Here is an 18,293-nt window from a genome sequence, read left to right as displayed (position 1 = left end):
AAGACACGAGCTCTGTCCTGGTGACTGCTGAGCTCAGTGGGGAAGGTGATGTGCTGTTCGACCCTGGTAAAGAGAGTGTCAGTCATCTGCTTAATGCAGCTGTGAACTGCAGACTGGGAGAGTGACTGATGTCCCCTCCAGTAGTGTGAAAGGAGCCAGTGGTGTGAAAGTTCAGGGCTGTGCTGACTTTGATGATCCATCTCATCCCTTTAAGGTTTGTCTCTTTAAAAACCAGATGTTGGAAGTTAATTTTACAATAGGAGGACAGCAGCATAGTGGCAATGTTAGTGGACTATATTACCACTCCTTCACTGTCACTGGGTCAAAATCCTGAAACTCCCACCTGAACAACACACTGGGTGTATCTACACCACATGGACTGCTTTGCTTCCAGGCAGCTCACCACTACCACCACCTTTCCAAGGGAAATTAGGGATGGACCATAAATTCTGGCCTTGTTTGCAATCCTCTCCTCCCATGAATGAATAAAAAAAGTCTGTGTCACCTTCTCCCCAATGCAGTATTGAGTGAAGAGGTGGGTAGGAAGCTACAGTGGGACAGGAAGACTGTGATAAACTAGACTCACACAGCATCAAACACACAGCTCAAGATGCAATTACATTTATTATTGACTGAGAGACTAAGTCACCACAGGCAGTGACTGCAGCTACAAACAAATCGAGACACTGAATCCACTCCTGGAAAGGATCTGTGGAGCATCACCAGGCTCTAAGCGCACTGCAGTTTGTAGGAGCAAACAAAAGGCAATTTGCGATTACAGGACAAGTCATTCCAAACGTTCATCTTTGCAACTGGAGAAAAAAAAAATTGAATCCATCAGTGAGTCAGGCAGCCATCTGTCTAATCATTTCATCCTTTCCATTGAGAGTCAGTGTCTGTGATTCATTAACTTTATCCTGTCTCTTGACTCATGAGTTCACCTTGTAAATAAAGTGAGGCACTTCCTATTGTGATCTTGTGTGCAACCAGTCAATGTCTGTCACTGAAATCTGGAAACCTTACAATATTCAGTGGGGGTTTGGACAGTTCCTGAGTGAAGATGCTGAGCTCACCCTGGGCTGGATTTCCCCATGTGGGAGGGACAGCAAAGCCTCACCCCCAGGGTTAAACAGTCCCCTTCACCACTGCATGGACTTCACATGATTGGAGCAAAGTCTGATTGGAGTTAGAATGGCTGTCTGGATTATATCATCTTAAATCTGGGAATTGAATCCTCTGTGGAAAGTGGGAGGGGCGTTTGGTGCATCAGTAAAGTGAGGGCTGGATACAGGAAGGTTGAACATTTTTCTGGGAATGTTGTGTAAAGACAGTAGAGTCCTACCCACTGGGAGCATGGCTACAGCCTGGGACATGTCAGAATCAGCTCATGAAATGTGGGGCAGTTAGAAGGCTGGTCTCGGTTTAACCTCGTCACTACAGAATTCACGGAGTTGGACAATTCAGCAGAGGAAGAACCTGCAGTGTTAAACCCAGTCTAGATTCCTCTAACTGCAGTGTAAGGTTTAGAGCATTTTCAGAACTTACCTTTGAATAACTTTGTAATATTTTTTCAGTAAGGTTAAATGTAATGTCAAGTCTGGATTGCAAAGCATGATGGCCCTCGTCACTGAAATATGTCAAAATGTCATGTTGAGAGAGGAGTGGGTGGAACTGCATGTAGCCTAAATTAAAAGGGGAAGTTGTGCAGCTGGAGTGGCGGGGGAACGGGGCACATTGTGGGGGCTATGAACTGTGACATATTTTAAGTTTGTGAAAAATAAGGACGGCTAAACCAATACGACTAATGATATGCTATGTACATTAATATATTGAAGTCTTTGAGTTAATGCTGGTTTTATTCTGAAATGGTTTTTCAAGACAATACTCGGTTTAAACCTTTATGCAAGAACAATGAGAGAGATGAGTTGAAGAACTCAGCATTCCTTGCAGGGGACGAGATGAGATAATTGTGAAATGCAGACTTGCAAATGCAATTGGTATCAGCAAGAATGTGACCTTTAGGATCCTTGCTAAAAAAGAAAAAAAGCAACAGGAAAAATCTGTAAAGTGTTTAGATTGAACCATGAGCTAACAAGGGTCTAACAATGATGGCAACCTGGACCAATTAGGATACTTGAAATGGTTCATAAACTAAGTGGTAAAATCCTAGCACCCCAAGAAGGATAAAAGAAAAGGGATTATGGGACATGGTTGGCACACTTCGAAAGAGGAGAGACTACAGTCAAATGAACACAACAAAAGGAGAGAGAAGTCTGTGACCCAGCAAGCTCAGAAGCATGAACTGGTGCTGGGTGCTGCTGCATACCTATTGCCAATGTTGAGTATTAACTTTGTATATCTTAGTTAAGCCAAATAAACTCTGACTTGACCACAGAACTTGAGTCTGTACCTTGTTGGTCTACCTTGGTCAAGAATCCCAAGGTGATGTGGGTTGGGTATGCTCTGTCTCACCTTTATTCAAGTAATATCTACCTGAAAACTTACAGCAGCATTACACCCAGTGTACGTCCCTCTAACTGCAGCATTACACCCAGTGCATTTTCCTCATCTTCAATGTGTGACCCATATACTTTCCTCCATTAAATCACTTTTGCTGGAAAGTTGGTGCAAAAGAGGCAGGAAGTGCAGCCCTGTCAATGTCTAAAACACAGAGGCAGCTAGAATCTCATCCATTGATTTATCTATTTGCCTGCAATTATTCTCCAAGAGGACATTATTCTGATCACATTTCGCAGCAACTTACTGCCAAGCATATGCACACAGTCCTCCTTTCCGTTATAATTATTAGGTTCACCTCGATTCCATTTTGTAAAACCTGATGAAGATCCATCAGTCCAAAAGAAAGTCCCATCCTATGGAAATAGAAATATACATTTTTAAATGGTATAAATTTTATGTTAGCATAAACAATGTGATTTAACAATTCAAGCAACTTTACCTTGTACATGTCATTGAAACCGATCCAAGTCAATGGAAGGTGTTGCTGTGTTGTACGTATCACCTGTGCAATAAAGTCATTCTGCTCCTGCCAGTGTATGGAGGCAAGACGGCCACTTGGAGCCAGTGCTCGGCAATACAGCTTCAAATAAAAATAAAACAGACCATTTGTTGTTTATCACCTTTGTTACATTGGAACAACTCAACTGAATATGTTCAATGTAAAATGTTTAATATCGAAACTTTGTTCTTTTGCTGAATGTGAACAATAAAAAACAGACAACTTCCTGCTCTGTGTCCATGAGATCCTGATATGGACTGACTCCAAACTTCAGTGAATTGTGGAACACAGACACTGCTTACTTGGAACCAATGTCACAGGGGCTTCAAACCATCAGATTGTAATTGCTGCAGCTTCTGTGTATCAGCTGACATTGGGCTGGGTTTGTGCTTGAATGTTCTGTGGGTTATTTGGTGTTTCTCCTGTTCTCCCTAATTATCCATACAGTTACGGTCAATACAGGTGTCAGTTACTGCAGTCCATGTCACTGCAAAGTGATCACACCCACATGAGCAGATTTATCGTAATAGGCGCAGTGGTTAGCACCGCAGCCTCACAGCTCCAGCGACCCGGGTTCAGTTCTGGGTACTGCCTGTGCGGGGTTTGCAAGTTCTCCCTGTGACTGTGTGGGTTTCCTCCAGGTGCTCCGGTTTCCTCCCACAGCCAAAGACTTGCAGGTTGATAGGTATATTGGCCATTGTAAATTACCCTTAGTATAGGTAGGTGGTAGGAGAAATGAGGGAAGGTGCGGATGTGGTAGGGAATATGGGATTAATGTAGGATTAGTATAAATGGGTGGTTAATGGTCGGCACAAACTCAGAGGGCCGAAGGGCCTGTTTCAGTGCTGTATCTCTCGATGACTATGACCACCGCTACTATTTAGGTGTGTGTATCCAGTTTAATGTAATTTAGATGGAATTGCTATCTGGAGATCATGTGGCTTGATATCAGGTACAGAGGAAGTTAACAAGTTGATGCTGTGGGAAGTGAAAAGTTACATAATGAACTGCCCTGTTTAGATCGCGATGTGTAAATAGTGAGTGGACATTAGGGATTGATTTCAAATTAAAAGGGAATGCGAAAAGCATAAAGTAATTCTGATGGGTAATATTAATCAACTAAAATCATCCGAGAGCACCATGTCAAGTTCTACATGTGTGCTGATGACACCCAGCTGACACCATCACCTCTCTCGATCACTCCACTGCCCCCTAATTTGCCTTTCAGTTTGTCCAACACGCTGTATTGGATGAGCAGAAATTTCCTCCAATTGGGAAGACCGAAGCCATTGTCTTCAGTCACAACCACAAATTCCATTCCCTAGCTGTTAACTCCATCCCTCTCCATGGCCCTGTCTGAGGCAGAACTGGACTGTTCATAACCCTGGCATCCAAGTTGACCTTGATTAACATCACCCATCTCCAACCTTGCCTCTGCTCATCATCTGCTGAAACCTGCATCCCTGCCTTTGTTACCATTAAACTGACTATTCCAATTCTTTCCTGGCTGGCTTTACTCCCTCTGTAAATCTGAACCCAGCTAAAATATTGCTGCCTATATCTGCATTCATACTCAGCCCTGTTCACCCAGGATAGCATTGGAATAGTCAAATCGAGAGGCAAAGACATGGATGAGGCTTTTAGTAGAAGATAGGCTAAGACATGTAATTTTCCCAGAAACTGTTATGGGGGACTGAGTGACTGAGCATTTGGACAAATATGATCTGATCAGAAAAAACTAGCAAGGATTTGTAAAGGGTAAATCATGTCTAATGCATCTGGTTGAATTTTTGAGGTGGTAACATGGTATTAAGGAATTGACTATGAATGTTATTTATATGGACTTGGAGAAGGCATTTAATAAATTTCCATATAAGACACAGTTAACAAAATTAAGAGCTCATGGAATTGGAAGCAACCTTTTGATTTGGATAGGGAATTGGTTTGCAGATAGGGATAATGGTATATACTCAAATTGGCAGAACGTGACTAGTGATGTTCCTCAGGGATCTGCACTGAAGCCTCAGCTTTACTAGATTTATAAATAACTTGGATAAAGAAATAGAGTGCTGTATATCTAAAATAAAAGCAAAATACTGCAGATGCTGGAAATCTGAAATAAAAGCAAGAAATGCTGGAACCACTCAGCAGGTCTGGCAGCATCTGTGGAAAGAGAAGCAGAGTTAACGTTTTGGGGTTCTGATGAAGGGTCACTGACCCGGAAACGTTAACTCTGCTTCTCTTTCCACAGATGCTGCCAGACCTGCTGAGTGGTTCCAGCATTTCTTGTTTTTATTGCTGTCTATCTAAGTTTGCTGATGACACTAAGTAGGTTGCAGAGTAAACAGTGTAGATGGAAGCAGAAAGTTATAATGGACATTGGTAGATTAAGTGAGTGGGCAAATATGTGGTAGATGGAGTTCAATGTGGAGAAGTAGGAAGTGATTCACTTTGGACCTAATAAAGATAGATCAGAGTATTTCCTAAACAGTGAGAAGCCAGGAACAGTGGAGAAGCAGAAAGATTTAGGAAGCAAAGTGCAGAAATCACTAAAAGCTCGTGGACAGGTGCAAAAATTAATTATGACTAAAGGTTAAAAGAGCAGATTCACCAGAATAGTGAATGTAACACCTTCATTCAAAAAGAGAGGGAGTCAGGAAGCAGGAAACTCTAGGCAAGTTAGCTTAACATCTATCTTCAGGAAAATGTGAAGCTATTATTAAAGACGTAATAGCAGGGCACTTAGAAAAATTCAAGGTCATGAGGCAGAATCAACATGGTGTAGTGAAAGGGAAATCATGTTTGACCAATTTATTGGAGTTCTTTGAAGTAGTAACATGTGCTGTGGATAAAGGGGAACCAGTGGATGTACTGTACATAGATTTCCAGAAGGCATTTGATAAGTTGTCACATCAAAGGTTATTGCAGAAAATAAAAGCTCATGGTGTCGGAGGTAACATGTTGGCATGGATAGAAGATTGGCAATCTAACAGGAAACAGAGAGTAGCCATTAATGGGTCATTTTCTGGTTGGCAAGATCTAACGAGTGGTGTGCCGCAGGGATCAGTGCTGGGGCTTCAAATTTTTGCAGTTTATATAAATGACTTGGATGAAAGGACTGAAGGTATGGTTGCTAAATTTGCTGATGATGCAAAGATAGGTAGGAAAGTAAATTGTGAAGAGGACATAAGGAGGCTACAAAGGGATATAGATAGGTTAAGTGAGTAGGCACTAATATCTGGCAAATGGAGTATAATGTGGGAAAATGTGAAATTGTCCATTTTGACAGGAAGAATAAAAAATGAAGCATATTGTCGAAATGGTGGGAGATTGCAGAGCTCTGAGATGCAGAAGGATCTGGGTGTCCTAGTGCATGAATTGCAAAAGATTAGCATGCACGTTCAGCAAGTAATGAGGAAAGTAATAGAATTTTATCATTTATTGAGAGGAGAATTGAATACAAAAGTAGAGGGGTTATGCAGGGCATTGGAGAGACCACATCTGGAGTACTGTATACAGTATTGGTCTCCTTATTTAAGGAGATATGTAAATATGTTGGTAGCAGTTCAGAGAAGGTTTACTGGACCAATACCTGGAATGGATGGGTTGTGTTATGAGGAAAGGTTGGACAGGCTAGGCTTGTATCCGCTGGAGTTTAGAAGATAGAGAAAACTAGATTGAAACATAAAAGATCCTGAGGCGTCTTGATGGGGTGGATGTGGGAAGGATGTTTCCCCTTGTGGGCAGATCTGGAACAAGGAGTCACGATTTAAAAATAAAGGGTCATCCATTTAAGACAGATGAGGAGAAATTTTCTGAGGATCATGCGTCTTTGGAACTCTGTTCCTCAAAAGGCAGTGAAAGCAGAGACTTTAAGTATTTTTAAGGCAGAGGTAGATAGATTCTTGATAAGCAAGGGCTGAAAGGTTATTGGGGGTAGGTGGGAATGTGGAGTCGAGGTTACAATCAGATCAGCCATGATCTTACTGAATGGTGGAGTGGGCTCGAGGGGCCAAATGGCCTATATCTGCTCCCAATTCATATGTTCGGAATGATTCTGAGGTTAAAAAATGTTAAATTATGAGACAATTAAAGGGGGATCTAATGGAGGTATTTAAGATGATTAAAGATGTTGCTGAGGTAAATAGAGGGAAGCTATTATCTCAACCTTAAAATTAGTACATGGATTTTCAGGAATGATGTTGGGAAGCAATTCCTTACACAGGGTAGTGGAAATCTGGTACACTCTCCCAAAAAGTTGGAGCTTGGGATCAACAGAAAGTTAGGCAAGAATATTAAGGGTTAGAGAACAATGGCAGATAGATGGAGTTTATACACAAATCAACCATGATCTGTTTAAATGGCGAAACAGGCTTAAAGGCCTACTCTTAGTCCTTGATTCCAAACATCACCCCTGTGCTTGGTGAGCTATATTGGTAGTCAATGTCTAGATTTTAAAATGCTCAGCCTGGTTTTCAAATCCCTCCATGGTCTTGCCCCATCCTCTCCCTAATCTCCTCCAACCTGCTCACATCTCTTGCCTTTAAGAGTGATATCCCTTTAAGATCTTCGTATGCTAATGAGGTAAGTACCAGGATGCAGTCATGTGACTACAAGCAAGAGTCACTCTGCAACTGCAACACCGAGAGGAAAGTTCTCCAAATCGTTTGCACGGTAAATAACTTAGCTGTAATAAATCTGTTTGAGATCTTCAGCATCAAACAAAGAACTCATTACACTAATTTTGGTCTTTTGTGGAATCCTGATATTCATCACTCTACCATTGGTCAGCATGACTTCAGTTGCCTTGGCCCTAATCTTTGATTACCCCCCTGTACATCTGACTCTCTTCTGTTCTTTGTTCTTTCAAGATGTTATTTTAAAACTACAATTTTTGGCCATGCTTTTAGCCATCTGCCCTGGTGTAACTGGACAGAGGCTGTACAATGCAAACATCACCTAGTCATATCTGAATTTTGCATCAAGGTTCTCTGAAAAGTTTAGGACCCTGATTTGCATATTAAAGTAGATTTCGGCTGGTTGGAGGTGGCTTTCTGTTTTCCTTTACCTACACTTTAACAAAGTTTTCACACTTTTATATACCAACATTTATAATGTGAACAGGAAGTGCATGCCAAATACATACATTTAAATATATACACTATTACTTCCTTCAAATATTTAATAGGGACAGTGTGACCAACGTGCTTTCCCAAAAGCAAAAATACAAGTACAATAAATATCATGGAAGTTCTAAAGAGCCTAAAAGGGCTCAAAATAGATTAGCCCAGGTATGCCAGGTATTTATCTTGCTAATGCCACAAGGGAATTCTAATATTTAAATGCAAAATAGAAGGATGGACCTTGGACATGTGACAAATATTGCCCAATAGGAAGGGAGCAAATTAATTGCCCTGGGAGACATTACTGATCCAGTGAAAGTGACCTGAGGAGAGCACTCAATGCAAGTTCCCAGTCAACAAGACTAACCAATTATTCAATGTATCTTGTAGGCTTTTGTAAATATCTGAACATTTAACTGAACAGTCACTGATTTTTAACATTATCTGCCCCTTCAATGGCAGACAGCAAATCCTTCAAATGGACTTTGTTCTTTGATCTGAAAAGCAGGATCAGGAGCCCAATCCGGTCCTCAACAAACTTCCACACAACACATTTTGCGAAAAGTTTCACTGGATGGTGACCAGGATCAGGGAGTTGTGCTGGTTTTACACTTTTCTAATCCAGACAGACTCAAACCAGTTATAACACCCTCCTCACTGTCCGTGGATAAACCTGGGCCCTTGTCTGTAGGATTCAGTGCAGACCATGTTCAGTGTCCTCTGTGTTTAATGTAGAATACAATGTAGACCATGTTACCCAGGTGATGGAACACACTGAGTCAATCAGAAATGTCCAGATACAAATCAGAAGATTCTTTCATTCTCTTACAATGGAGACTCCAGGAACTCACCTCAGCTTCTATCCAAGTCTTTTTTGCAGAGAAAAACTGGTAGCAATAACCAAAATAAGACCAGCCATGGGAACAAAATCCTCTCCCAAATAGATAACGTTTTTCAAGATTCTGATCATTTTCTGTCTCCAGTTCAGCATTCTCCAATGTTCCATTCTGAGCAACATGAGCTGGAGTTAAAGGGTATTAGATTAAAACAAACTGCAATAATCAGACCAGCAATCCCCGAACAGTCATAATTTATTTCTGATTCATGGATCTAGAAATTGATGGGCACATGGTGGGCAGGGGTTGCCTCGGGGGTGGGGGCTTTTCATCTTACTGCATTAACCCTGTCCTCACACAGCATGTTTGTTTACATAGAAATATATAAAAGTTCGAACACAGAAACAGGCTAATTGGCCCATCTAGCCAATGCCAGTGTTCATGCCTCACAGGAACCTCCTCCCACTGTTTACTTCCTTTAACCCTAGAACCATATTACTCCCTTCTCCATCATGTGCTATCCAGCTTCCCCTTAAATACACCTGTGCTTTTTATCTCAACCACTCCATATGGTATCATGTACCACATTCTTACCACTCTCTGGATAAAGTTTCTCCTGAATTGCTTATTGGAGGATATCTTATATTTCTGACCCAAACTGAAAAAAGACATCAACTTTGTTTTAAATTTCCACCTCCCTAGTCTTTACATGGTCCATCTCAGACTCTCCCCTTCCTCAAATTCTCTACCTCCATTTCTTTGGGCATGCTGTCAATGAATATCTGTTATAAATCACTTGCCTTCCACTGCTACCTTGATTTCAGGAAGTGCGATTGGAATAAGTGTAAGGTGTCTATTCTTTTCTCCCAGTTTCTCTATCTCCGTTACATCTGTTCTGATGCTATTTTCCACACCAGTGCTTCTGATATGTTTTCCGTTGACAGGGCTCTCCACCACGCTCATCACAATTCCAGCACTGCTGCTGTCATCCCTTCCACTCCCTCCCAGAACCACGATTGGGTTTCATGGTCCTCACCTTCCACTCCACTGGAAGTCACATTCAACATAGCATCCTCTACCATTTCAAAATGCCTTACAGCATTGCTAAGGGACCTTTTCCTGTGCGATACCCTGGTCCACTCTTACATCACCTGTTACCCTTCAATGTAAGCACATGAGTTGCAATATTTGCTCTTCCACCTCCTCCCTTCCCACTTTCCAGGGTCCAAAGAACTTCTTCCAGATTCGCACTGTTGGGAAGTGTTTAAACTAACTGGATAAGGGATGGGAACCAGGATGTCGCATTAGGAAGGACGAACAAAGTACACAAAGGATTGGGGGAGGGATATAATACCAGTGTAAGAAATGGCAATGTATTCAATGGGTCAGACTAAGAAGTAAAATAAAGCTCTAAATTAGGTTGACAGTACATGTATGGAAACACATGAGGTGGGGTATATAAAGCTGGTGAGCTGCAGGCGCAGTTAGCCACATGGGAAAATGACGTTCTGACAATAACAGAGACATGGCTCAAAAAAGGGTAGGATTGGGAACCAAATATTCCTTGATAAAAAGGGGCTGGATTTCCAAAGCGGGGTCATGAACTTGACACCCGGATGAATTCTGGGTCCCGACCCCACGATTCAGCTGTGTCGTTCTTGACGTGACGTTTGAATGCTCATGCCCCAATTGGGCAGGAAGCAAGTTTGGCACCCAATTCGAGCCACTGAGTGTCTCCAGGAAGTGGGAGCTGCCTGCCTGGCACCTGCAGCCCAGGCAGCCAGCAGCATGTTGGTGGGCTGCCAGTGCCTTGCTGAGGAGAGCAGGCAGCTCATTAAAGGGCCAGGATGATAAAGACAGCAAAACGTGGCCATGGATGCCAAGTGGAGGTACAGTGCTCGACCAGATGCTAGTTGGCCCCTCAATTCATTTCAACACAAATATTCTTTTGCCCCACGGCAGCCCTGACAGCTGTACAATAATGTGCACCAGACTGGTCGGCAGCACCAAAATCAGATTTAAAAATTGCCTTCCTGAGATTAATGGGCTGCTAATTGGCAGTGTGAGTGTTCCCCCTTCCATCCACCCCCCTCACCTCCCCCCAACCCATTCCCTCCCCCCCCCCTCACCAACCCCTCACCACCCCTACGCCAACACTTTGAAAATTTGAAACTGTCCTGGAGATATTGAGATCCTGATGCGACCTGCAAGACCATGATTTTCAAATGGTGTCTGTGCAGGATCCCAACTTCAGGGCTGCAAGTGTTCAGGAAAGATAGGAAAGGAAAGAAAGTTGTCGGGGTGGGGGAGGGAATGTAATTATTAAGGAGAATATTACAGTGTTGGGGAGAGAGAGAGAGAGAACCATGGACTGAATCTATTTGATTACGTTAAGAAACAATAGAGGTACCATTACGCTACTGGGTGTATTCTATAGGACACTAACTAGTGGGAAAGATAGAGGACCAAGTTTGAAGGGCAATTACAGTGGAGGTGCAAAAGCTATAGAGTAGTGATCATGGCAAACATCAATCATCCTAATATAGACTGGGATAATGGTGGAAAAAGCAGAGAGGGGGAAGAATTCCTGAAGTGTGTTCTGAAGAATTTTCTTAATCCACCCATTTCTGGCTCATTGCTGGACTTTGTTCTGGGGAATGAAGTGGATCAAGTGACAGACAAGGAACTTTAAGGGAACAGTGATCATAGTATCATAAGTTTTAAGTTAAGCATGGGAAAGGAAAAAGAACAATCTAAAGTATTAAATTGGAGAGAAATGTCAGTTGGGTGCGAACAGATCTGTCCCAGTTAAAAATCAGAGTCAAAGATTGGCAGGCTAAACTGTAATGGAACAATGGGCTGTGTTTGAAGAGGAGATGGATCAGGTACAGTGAGGTGCATTCACACAGTGGGAACAGGCAGGGCAACCAAAGCCAGAGCTCCCTGGAAGGTAAGAGAGAGTAAGATGAGGCAGGAAAAGGGTGGAAATGACAGTTGTCAGGTTGATATTACAACTGAGAACTAGGCTGAATATAGGAAGTTCAGAGGGGAAGTGAGAAAGGAAAATCAGAGAGGCAAAGAGAGTCTGTCAAGAGAAGGCAGCCAGCATATCAGGAATCAAAGTCTTCTTTAGGCATATAAATAGTAAAAGGATATTAAGAGGAGGGGTGGGGCTGATTTGGGACTAAGAAGGGGATCTATGCATGGTGACAGAGATACTAAATGAGTACTTTACATTAGAAAGGCTGACTGAACTTAAAAGTCAATAAGTCACCAGGACTGGACGGGATAAATCGGAGGATGCTGAGGGAAGTGAGGATAGAAATGGCAGAGGTACTGGCCATAATCTTCAAATTCTCCTTAGATACTGGTGTCATGCCAGAGGACTAGATAACTGTAAAATATTCCACCTTTGCTTAAAAAAATGGCCCAAGAATATACCCAGCAACTGCAGTCAGTTTAACCTCAGTGGTGGGAAAGCATTTAGAGACAGTAATCCGGGACAAAATTAACAGTGATTTGGACAAGTGCAGATTAATTAGAGAAAGCCAGCATGGATTTATTGAAGGGAAATTGTATTTAACTAAATCAATTGAGTTTTTTTGATGAGGTAAGACATGCTTGATGAGGATAATGTGCTGTACATGGACTTCCAAAAAGGAGTTTGATCAAGCACCACTTAATAGACTTGCCAGTCAATTTGAATGCCATGGAATAAAAAAGAGACATTGGCAGCACGGATATAAAGTTAGCTGAATAACAGGAAAATGTCATAGATGTCTTTGTACTCAAGGAAGCTGGACGATGTGGTTGGCCAGGGTTTGGTACTAGGACCACTGCTTTTCCTGATATATATTGTTAATATAATATTAATCACTTAGATGTGGGTGTTGGGCACAATTTCAAAATTTGCAGATGACGTAACTTAGAAGTATTGTGAACTGTGAGGAGGATTGTGATAGACCTCAAGAGGACAAATAGTGGAAGCTCTGACCATCATTTCCAATCTTCTCCAGCTCCAGGCATAGATTGGAAGACTGGAGGACCGCTACTGTTTAAAAAAAGGATGAAGGGATAGCCTGAATAATTAAAGGTCAGGCAGCTGGAGTTCAGTAGTGTGTAAAATCTTGCAAAAAAATTCTGAGGGTAATACAAATTGTCATTTTGAAAGGCACATGGCAGATGAGATTTAATGCAGAGAGGTGTGAAGAGGCACATGTTGGTAGGAAGAATGAGGAGAGGCAATATAAAATAAAGGGTCCAATTCTGAAGGGGGTGCAGGAACAGAGAGACCCAGGGATATAAAATCGTTGAAGATGGCAAGGCAGGTTGAGAAATTGGTTGAAAAAGCATACGGGATTCTGGGATTTATAAATAGAGCCACAAACCTTTGTAAGATTCTGGTTTGACCTCAACTGGAGTATTGCGCACAATTCTGGGAACTGCACTTCAGGAAGGATGCAAAAAAAATTAACTAGAATGGTTCTAGTAAATGAGGGACTTCAGTAATGTGGACAGACTGGTGAAGCTGGGTTTGTTCTTATTAGAAAAGGGAAAGTTGAGAGTCATCATTTCCCAGACCATATCTTCTCTAGATGTCTTTTCCTTCCCCCCCCCACCATCCCCACACATTCCAACTTCAATTCCCCAACCCTGCATAGTGCAGTTTTACCTCCTTTCGAAGATCCACAAATAGGATTGCTCTGGTAAACCCATCATTTTAGTTTGATCTTGCCTCAGATGTGATTTCTTTCCATCCTGACTTTTTTCTCCCCTTGTCTAGTACCTTCTGAGCTACATGCACAACTCTTCAGATGCCCTCTGCCACCTTCACTGTTTCTTGTGTCTCCTCATCAGTCTGGACATTCAGCCCCTCTTCACTTCCATTCCCCACTGGGCTTCCCTGAGGACCACTTCACTTCTTCCTTTAACGAAGGCCCAAACAGTTCCCACACCCAATCTCCTGTCTAAGCTTATTCTCACGTTGATCAAATTCTCTTTTGACTCCTCTCACTTCCTCCAAATAAAAGACATTGCTACGGGAACCCATATAACGTCCCAGTTATAGGAGTCTTTTTGTACGATAGTTGGAACATTCTTTATTTCAATGCTACTCAGGTTTTCTCCCCCCCCCCATCTCTTTTGATGGTACATTGCTGACTATAGTGGTGTCAGTTCCTTATTTTCCCTTTTGATGTTGTGTCTATAAATTGCATTACTATTTATTTTCATTTTTCATGATCATTTAGTTTTGTCGTTCCTCTTTCATTGTTTTGTTTTTAACTAGTTTCCTAACCTCTTTCTATTCCATCTGGTCATTTGTTCTTTGCGTACATAGTGCAAGCCTTTTCTTTACATTCAATTTTACCCTGAAAGAAACAAAATTTCCAACATAGAAGGAGGCCATTCAGTCCATTGAGTCTGTCCAGGCTGAGAGTTATTAATCTGACTTCTCAGCTCTTGGACTGTAGCCTAGCAGTTTACAAATGACAAGTCTATAGCCAAGTTTTTTTTTTTTAAGTTGCTTAGAGTGTTTCTGCCTCTACCACCCTTTCAGGTAATGAATTCTAGGTGCCCATCAGCCTCTGGTCCAAAGAAATTCTCCTCAACTCCCCTCTAATCCTTCTGCCAATTACTTTAAATCTATCCCCCGGGTTATTGGCCTCTCTGCTGAGGGAAATAGATCCTCCCGATCCTGATGACATCTTTTATTTGGAGGGAGGATTCACCTCAATTAAAATTCCCCTCATGCTCATTTGTTTAAAAGAAAACAAACACAACTTATCCAATCTTTCCTTAGAGATAAAATTCTCCATCCGTCAAAACATCCTCGTAAAACTCCTTTGTACCCTCTCCAATGCAATCACATCCTTCCTGTAATGCAGTGACCAGAATGGTATGCAATGGTCCAACTAGCATTCTATACATAGGAACAGGATGAGGCCATTCAGCCCATCGAGCCTGCTCCACCATTCAATACCATCATGGTTGATCATCCACTTCAATGCCTTTTTCCCCACACTATTCTCATATCTCTATGTCATTGGTATTTAGAAATCGGTCAATCTCTGCTTTCAACATACTCAATAGCAGCTTCCACAGCCCTCTGGGGTAGAGAATTCCAAAGATTCACTACCCTCTGAGTAAAGAAATTTCTCCTCATCTCAGTGCTAAGTGGCTTTCCCCTTATTTTGAAATTGTGTCCCCTGATTCTAGACTCCCCAACCAGGAGAAACAGCTTACCTGCATCTACCCTGTCTATCCCTTCAAGTATTTTGTCGGTTTCAATGAGATCACCTCGCATTCTCCAGAACCCTAGAGAATATAGGCCCAGATTCCCCTATCTCTCTTCATAGGGCAGTCCTGCCATCCCAGGAACAAATCTGGTGAACCTTCATTGCACTCCCTCTATGCCAATAATATCATTCTTAAGGTAAGGGGACCAATACTGCACAGAGACCTCCAGGTGCAGTCTAACCAATGTTCTATACAATTGAAGCAAGACTTCACTAGTCTGTACTCAAATCCTCTTGTGAAAAAGGCTAACGTACCAATAGAATTCTTAATTGCTTGCTGCACCTACATGTCAGCTTTCAGTGACTTATTGACGAGGACACCCAGGTTCCTTTGTACATTTACACTTTCTAAGCTCTTACCATTTAAGAAATACTCTGCACACCTGTTCCTCCTACCAAAATGGATAACATCACATTTTCCATACTATATTCCATATGCCATGTTCTTGCTCATTCACTTAGCCTGTCCAAATCCCCTTGAAGCCACTTTGCATTTTCCTCACAACACACATTTCCACCTAGTTTTGTGTCATCGGTGAACTTGGAAATATTACATTTGGTCCCCACATCCAAATCATTGATATATATTGTGAACAACTGGGGTGCCAAGTAGTAATCCTTGCGGTACCCCACTAGTCACAGCCTGCCAACATGAAAAGGACCAGTTTACAATTCTAGCAAACCTCCCTGCTCTTATTTTGTGCCTCGACCAAGAAAGGGAATCGCCTGATCTACTTTAAGTGCTATCTTCAAGGATCCGTGGGTATGCATCTGAAGGTCCCTCTGTCCCTCTACACATTACCTCATACTTTTCTGGATTAAATTCCATTTGCCACTTTCCAGCCCACTTGACCAGTCCATTGCTACCTTCCTGCAGTCTACAGCTTTCTTCCTCACTATCAACTCCAAGGCCAATTTTTGTATCATCTGCATACTTCTTAATCATGCTCCCTGCATTAATATCTAAATGATTGACAAATACCACAACAGCAAGAGACGTAGTACTGAGCTCAGTGGGAACCTGCTAGAAACAGCCTTCCAGTCAAAAATACCCATCAACAATTACTCTTTGCTCACTGCCACTGAGGCAACTTTGGATTCAACTTGCCACTTTCCTTTGGATCCATGGGTTTTACTTTTGACAAATTTGCCGTGTCAATTTGACCTTGTCAAAAGACTTGCGAAAATCCATGTAAAACTCAAACATATTACCATCATTGAATTTTTTGAGGAGATAGCAAGGAGGGTTAATCAAGATAGCCAGACATAACTTTCCCTTTTCAAATCCATGCTGACAGACACTGATTAATCGATGCCTTTCTAAATGACAATTTACTCGGCTGAGAATTTTTTTGCGGGAATGTGCACGCCAAGTTTAAGCTAACTGGCCTTCAATTATTCGGGCACTCCCTTTCCCCCTTCTTAAATAATAGCATAACTTAAGCAGTCTTCCAGTGTTCTGGATCCATGCTTGGTTCAAGAGAGGATGAGAAAATGATGATCAGAGCTTCCACTATTTTTTTCCTCCTGGTTTTTTTTAAGCAGCCTGAAACATTTCATTCTGAGTTTTACTAGTCCTCCGACACCGGGAGTCATGATGGAGGGGCCCGGAAAATTCTTCCAAGAGAGGCCCACCACGACCCCTGATGACAGGAAGGTCCTGCCGCATTTTACTGATGGTAGCGAGGCCTCAGTGCAGCCCCAACCGCCGCCGACCAGCTGTGTGGCTTTTATTTTAATATGCAAATGATACTACAATTAAAGAATAAGTACTGACCAGGTGGTGACGGCCATCCCACACTGATATTCCAGACGCTGGCCAGAAATCCTACACTTACGCAACTCCATTTGGAGTTCTGAGGCGTGAGGCTGTTGGGGAGGGAAAGGAGTGAAAATTTCAGGGCGGGAGTGGAGGGGGGGAAAACTGCTCTGATTGGATATGGGGATGGTGGGAAGTGGTTGAGGGTCAAAGGTGCTAAAGTTACAGGGTGAAAGTTCGTTCATTTAAAAAACTTGTTTGCTGGGGGGATAGATTATTTTATTTTATTTATTGATAACTCAGTGGCGGGGTGGGGGGTGGGAAAGGGGATTCAAAGTTTCACCAACACTTTATTTTTCATAACAATGTGGCGACTCCTTTAAAAATTTAAATCTACCTGAAGGGCTGTAAGCCCTTTAAAATGGCGCCAGCACCTGTGTGGTGCTGACAGATGCCGTTGCCGGGGGACAGAGCGGCGGCCCCTTCTATGTCATTGGGGGCGGTCACACCGCCCCCTCCATTTAAATGAGCCCCCACTCAAAATATCACGGGGGCTCAGTGACGGCGGATCCGCACGGGCAGACCGCCAAGATCAGAGCACGCTGCTGCAATTTGTGGCATGTTCATGGAATTCCGCCCTTCATCTGGGCCTCGTGATCTATCCACTTTCAAAGGTGTTAAATTGCTGAATAGTTCTTCCCTCACTATGAATATACCACCAAGTATTTCACTCCTCCTCCTTAAGCACAACATCTGCATCTGCATCATCCCCCTCTCTTGTGAAGAACCATGCCCATGTCTTCTGCTTCCATCCACAAGCTTCCTTTTTGCTCTCTATTCAGCCCTACTCTGCTTAGCTATCCACTTGCTCTTTATGCATTTCTAAAACATCTTTGGGTTTGTTTTTTCTTTGTCAATATTTTTTCATTCCTTCTTTTTGCTTTCCTAATTTCATTTCTAAATTCACCCCTGCACTTTTTATGTTCCACTAGGCTTTCTGCGGTATTTAGCTTTTGACATTTGACGCATGCATCCTTTTTAGCCTCATCATCCTCTGTATGCTCTTTGACATAGAGGGGATCTAGATTTGGGAATTCCACCCTTTTTGTGGGAATAGAATTGTTCTGAACTCTCTCCATCTCCTCCTTAAATGTCTCCCACTGCTATGAAACTCATTTAGCTTCTCGTCCACTTTTGTCAATTCATAGCTCAGTAAAGTTGACCTTTCCCCAATTCTTGGTCTATCTTTGTCCTTTTCAG

At 42.3% G+C, this 18,293-nt stretch overlaps 1 protein-coding gene across 2 annotated transcripts in view; it reads right to left on the bottom strand.

The window, feature by feature from the left end:
- Positions 1 to 673: 673 nt before the first annotated feature.
- Positions 674 to 18,293, bottom strand: part of LOC137385018 (lectin-like) — a 67,367-nt gene continuing 49,747 nt past the window's right edge. Inside the window, exons 3-6 of one of the 2 annotated variants that reach the window (XM_068059756.1) lie at positions 8,994 to 9,163; positions 2,960 to 3,100; positions 2,765 to 2,873; positions 674 to 812 (exon numbers count right to left, since the gene is read on the bottom strand). In XM_068059756.1, coding sequence (XP_067915857.1) covers positions 730 to 812; positions 2,765 to 2,873; positions 2,960 to 3,100; positions 8,994 to 9,163 — 503 coding nt within the window. In that variant the 3' untranslated portion in view covers positions 674 to 729. The remainder of the gene's footprint in view (positions 813 to 2,764; positions 2,874 to 2,959; positions 3,101 to 8,993; positions 9,164 to 18,293) is intronic. The other variant, XM_068059757.1, reaches the window with a different exon arrangement.

Source organism: Heterodontus francisci, chromosome 27, assembly GCF_036365525.1.
Source record: "Heterodontus francisci isolate sHetFra1 chromosome 27, sHetFra1.hap1, whole genome shotgun sequence".
Classification (NCBI taxonomy): domain Eukaryota; kingdom Metazoa; phylum Chordata; class Chondrichthyes; order Heterodontiformes; family Heterodontidae; genus Heterodontus; species Heterodontus francisci.
This window is presented reverse-complemented; position numbering and strand designations above follow the sequence as displayed.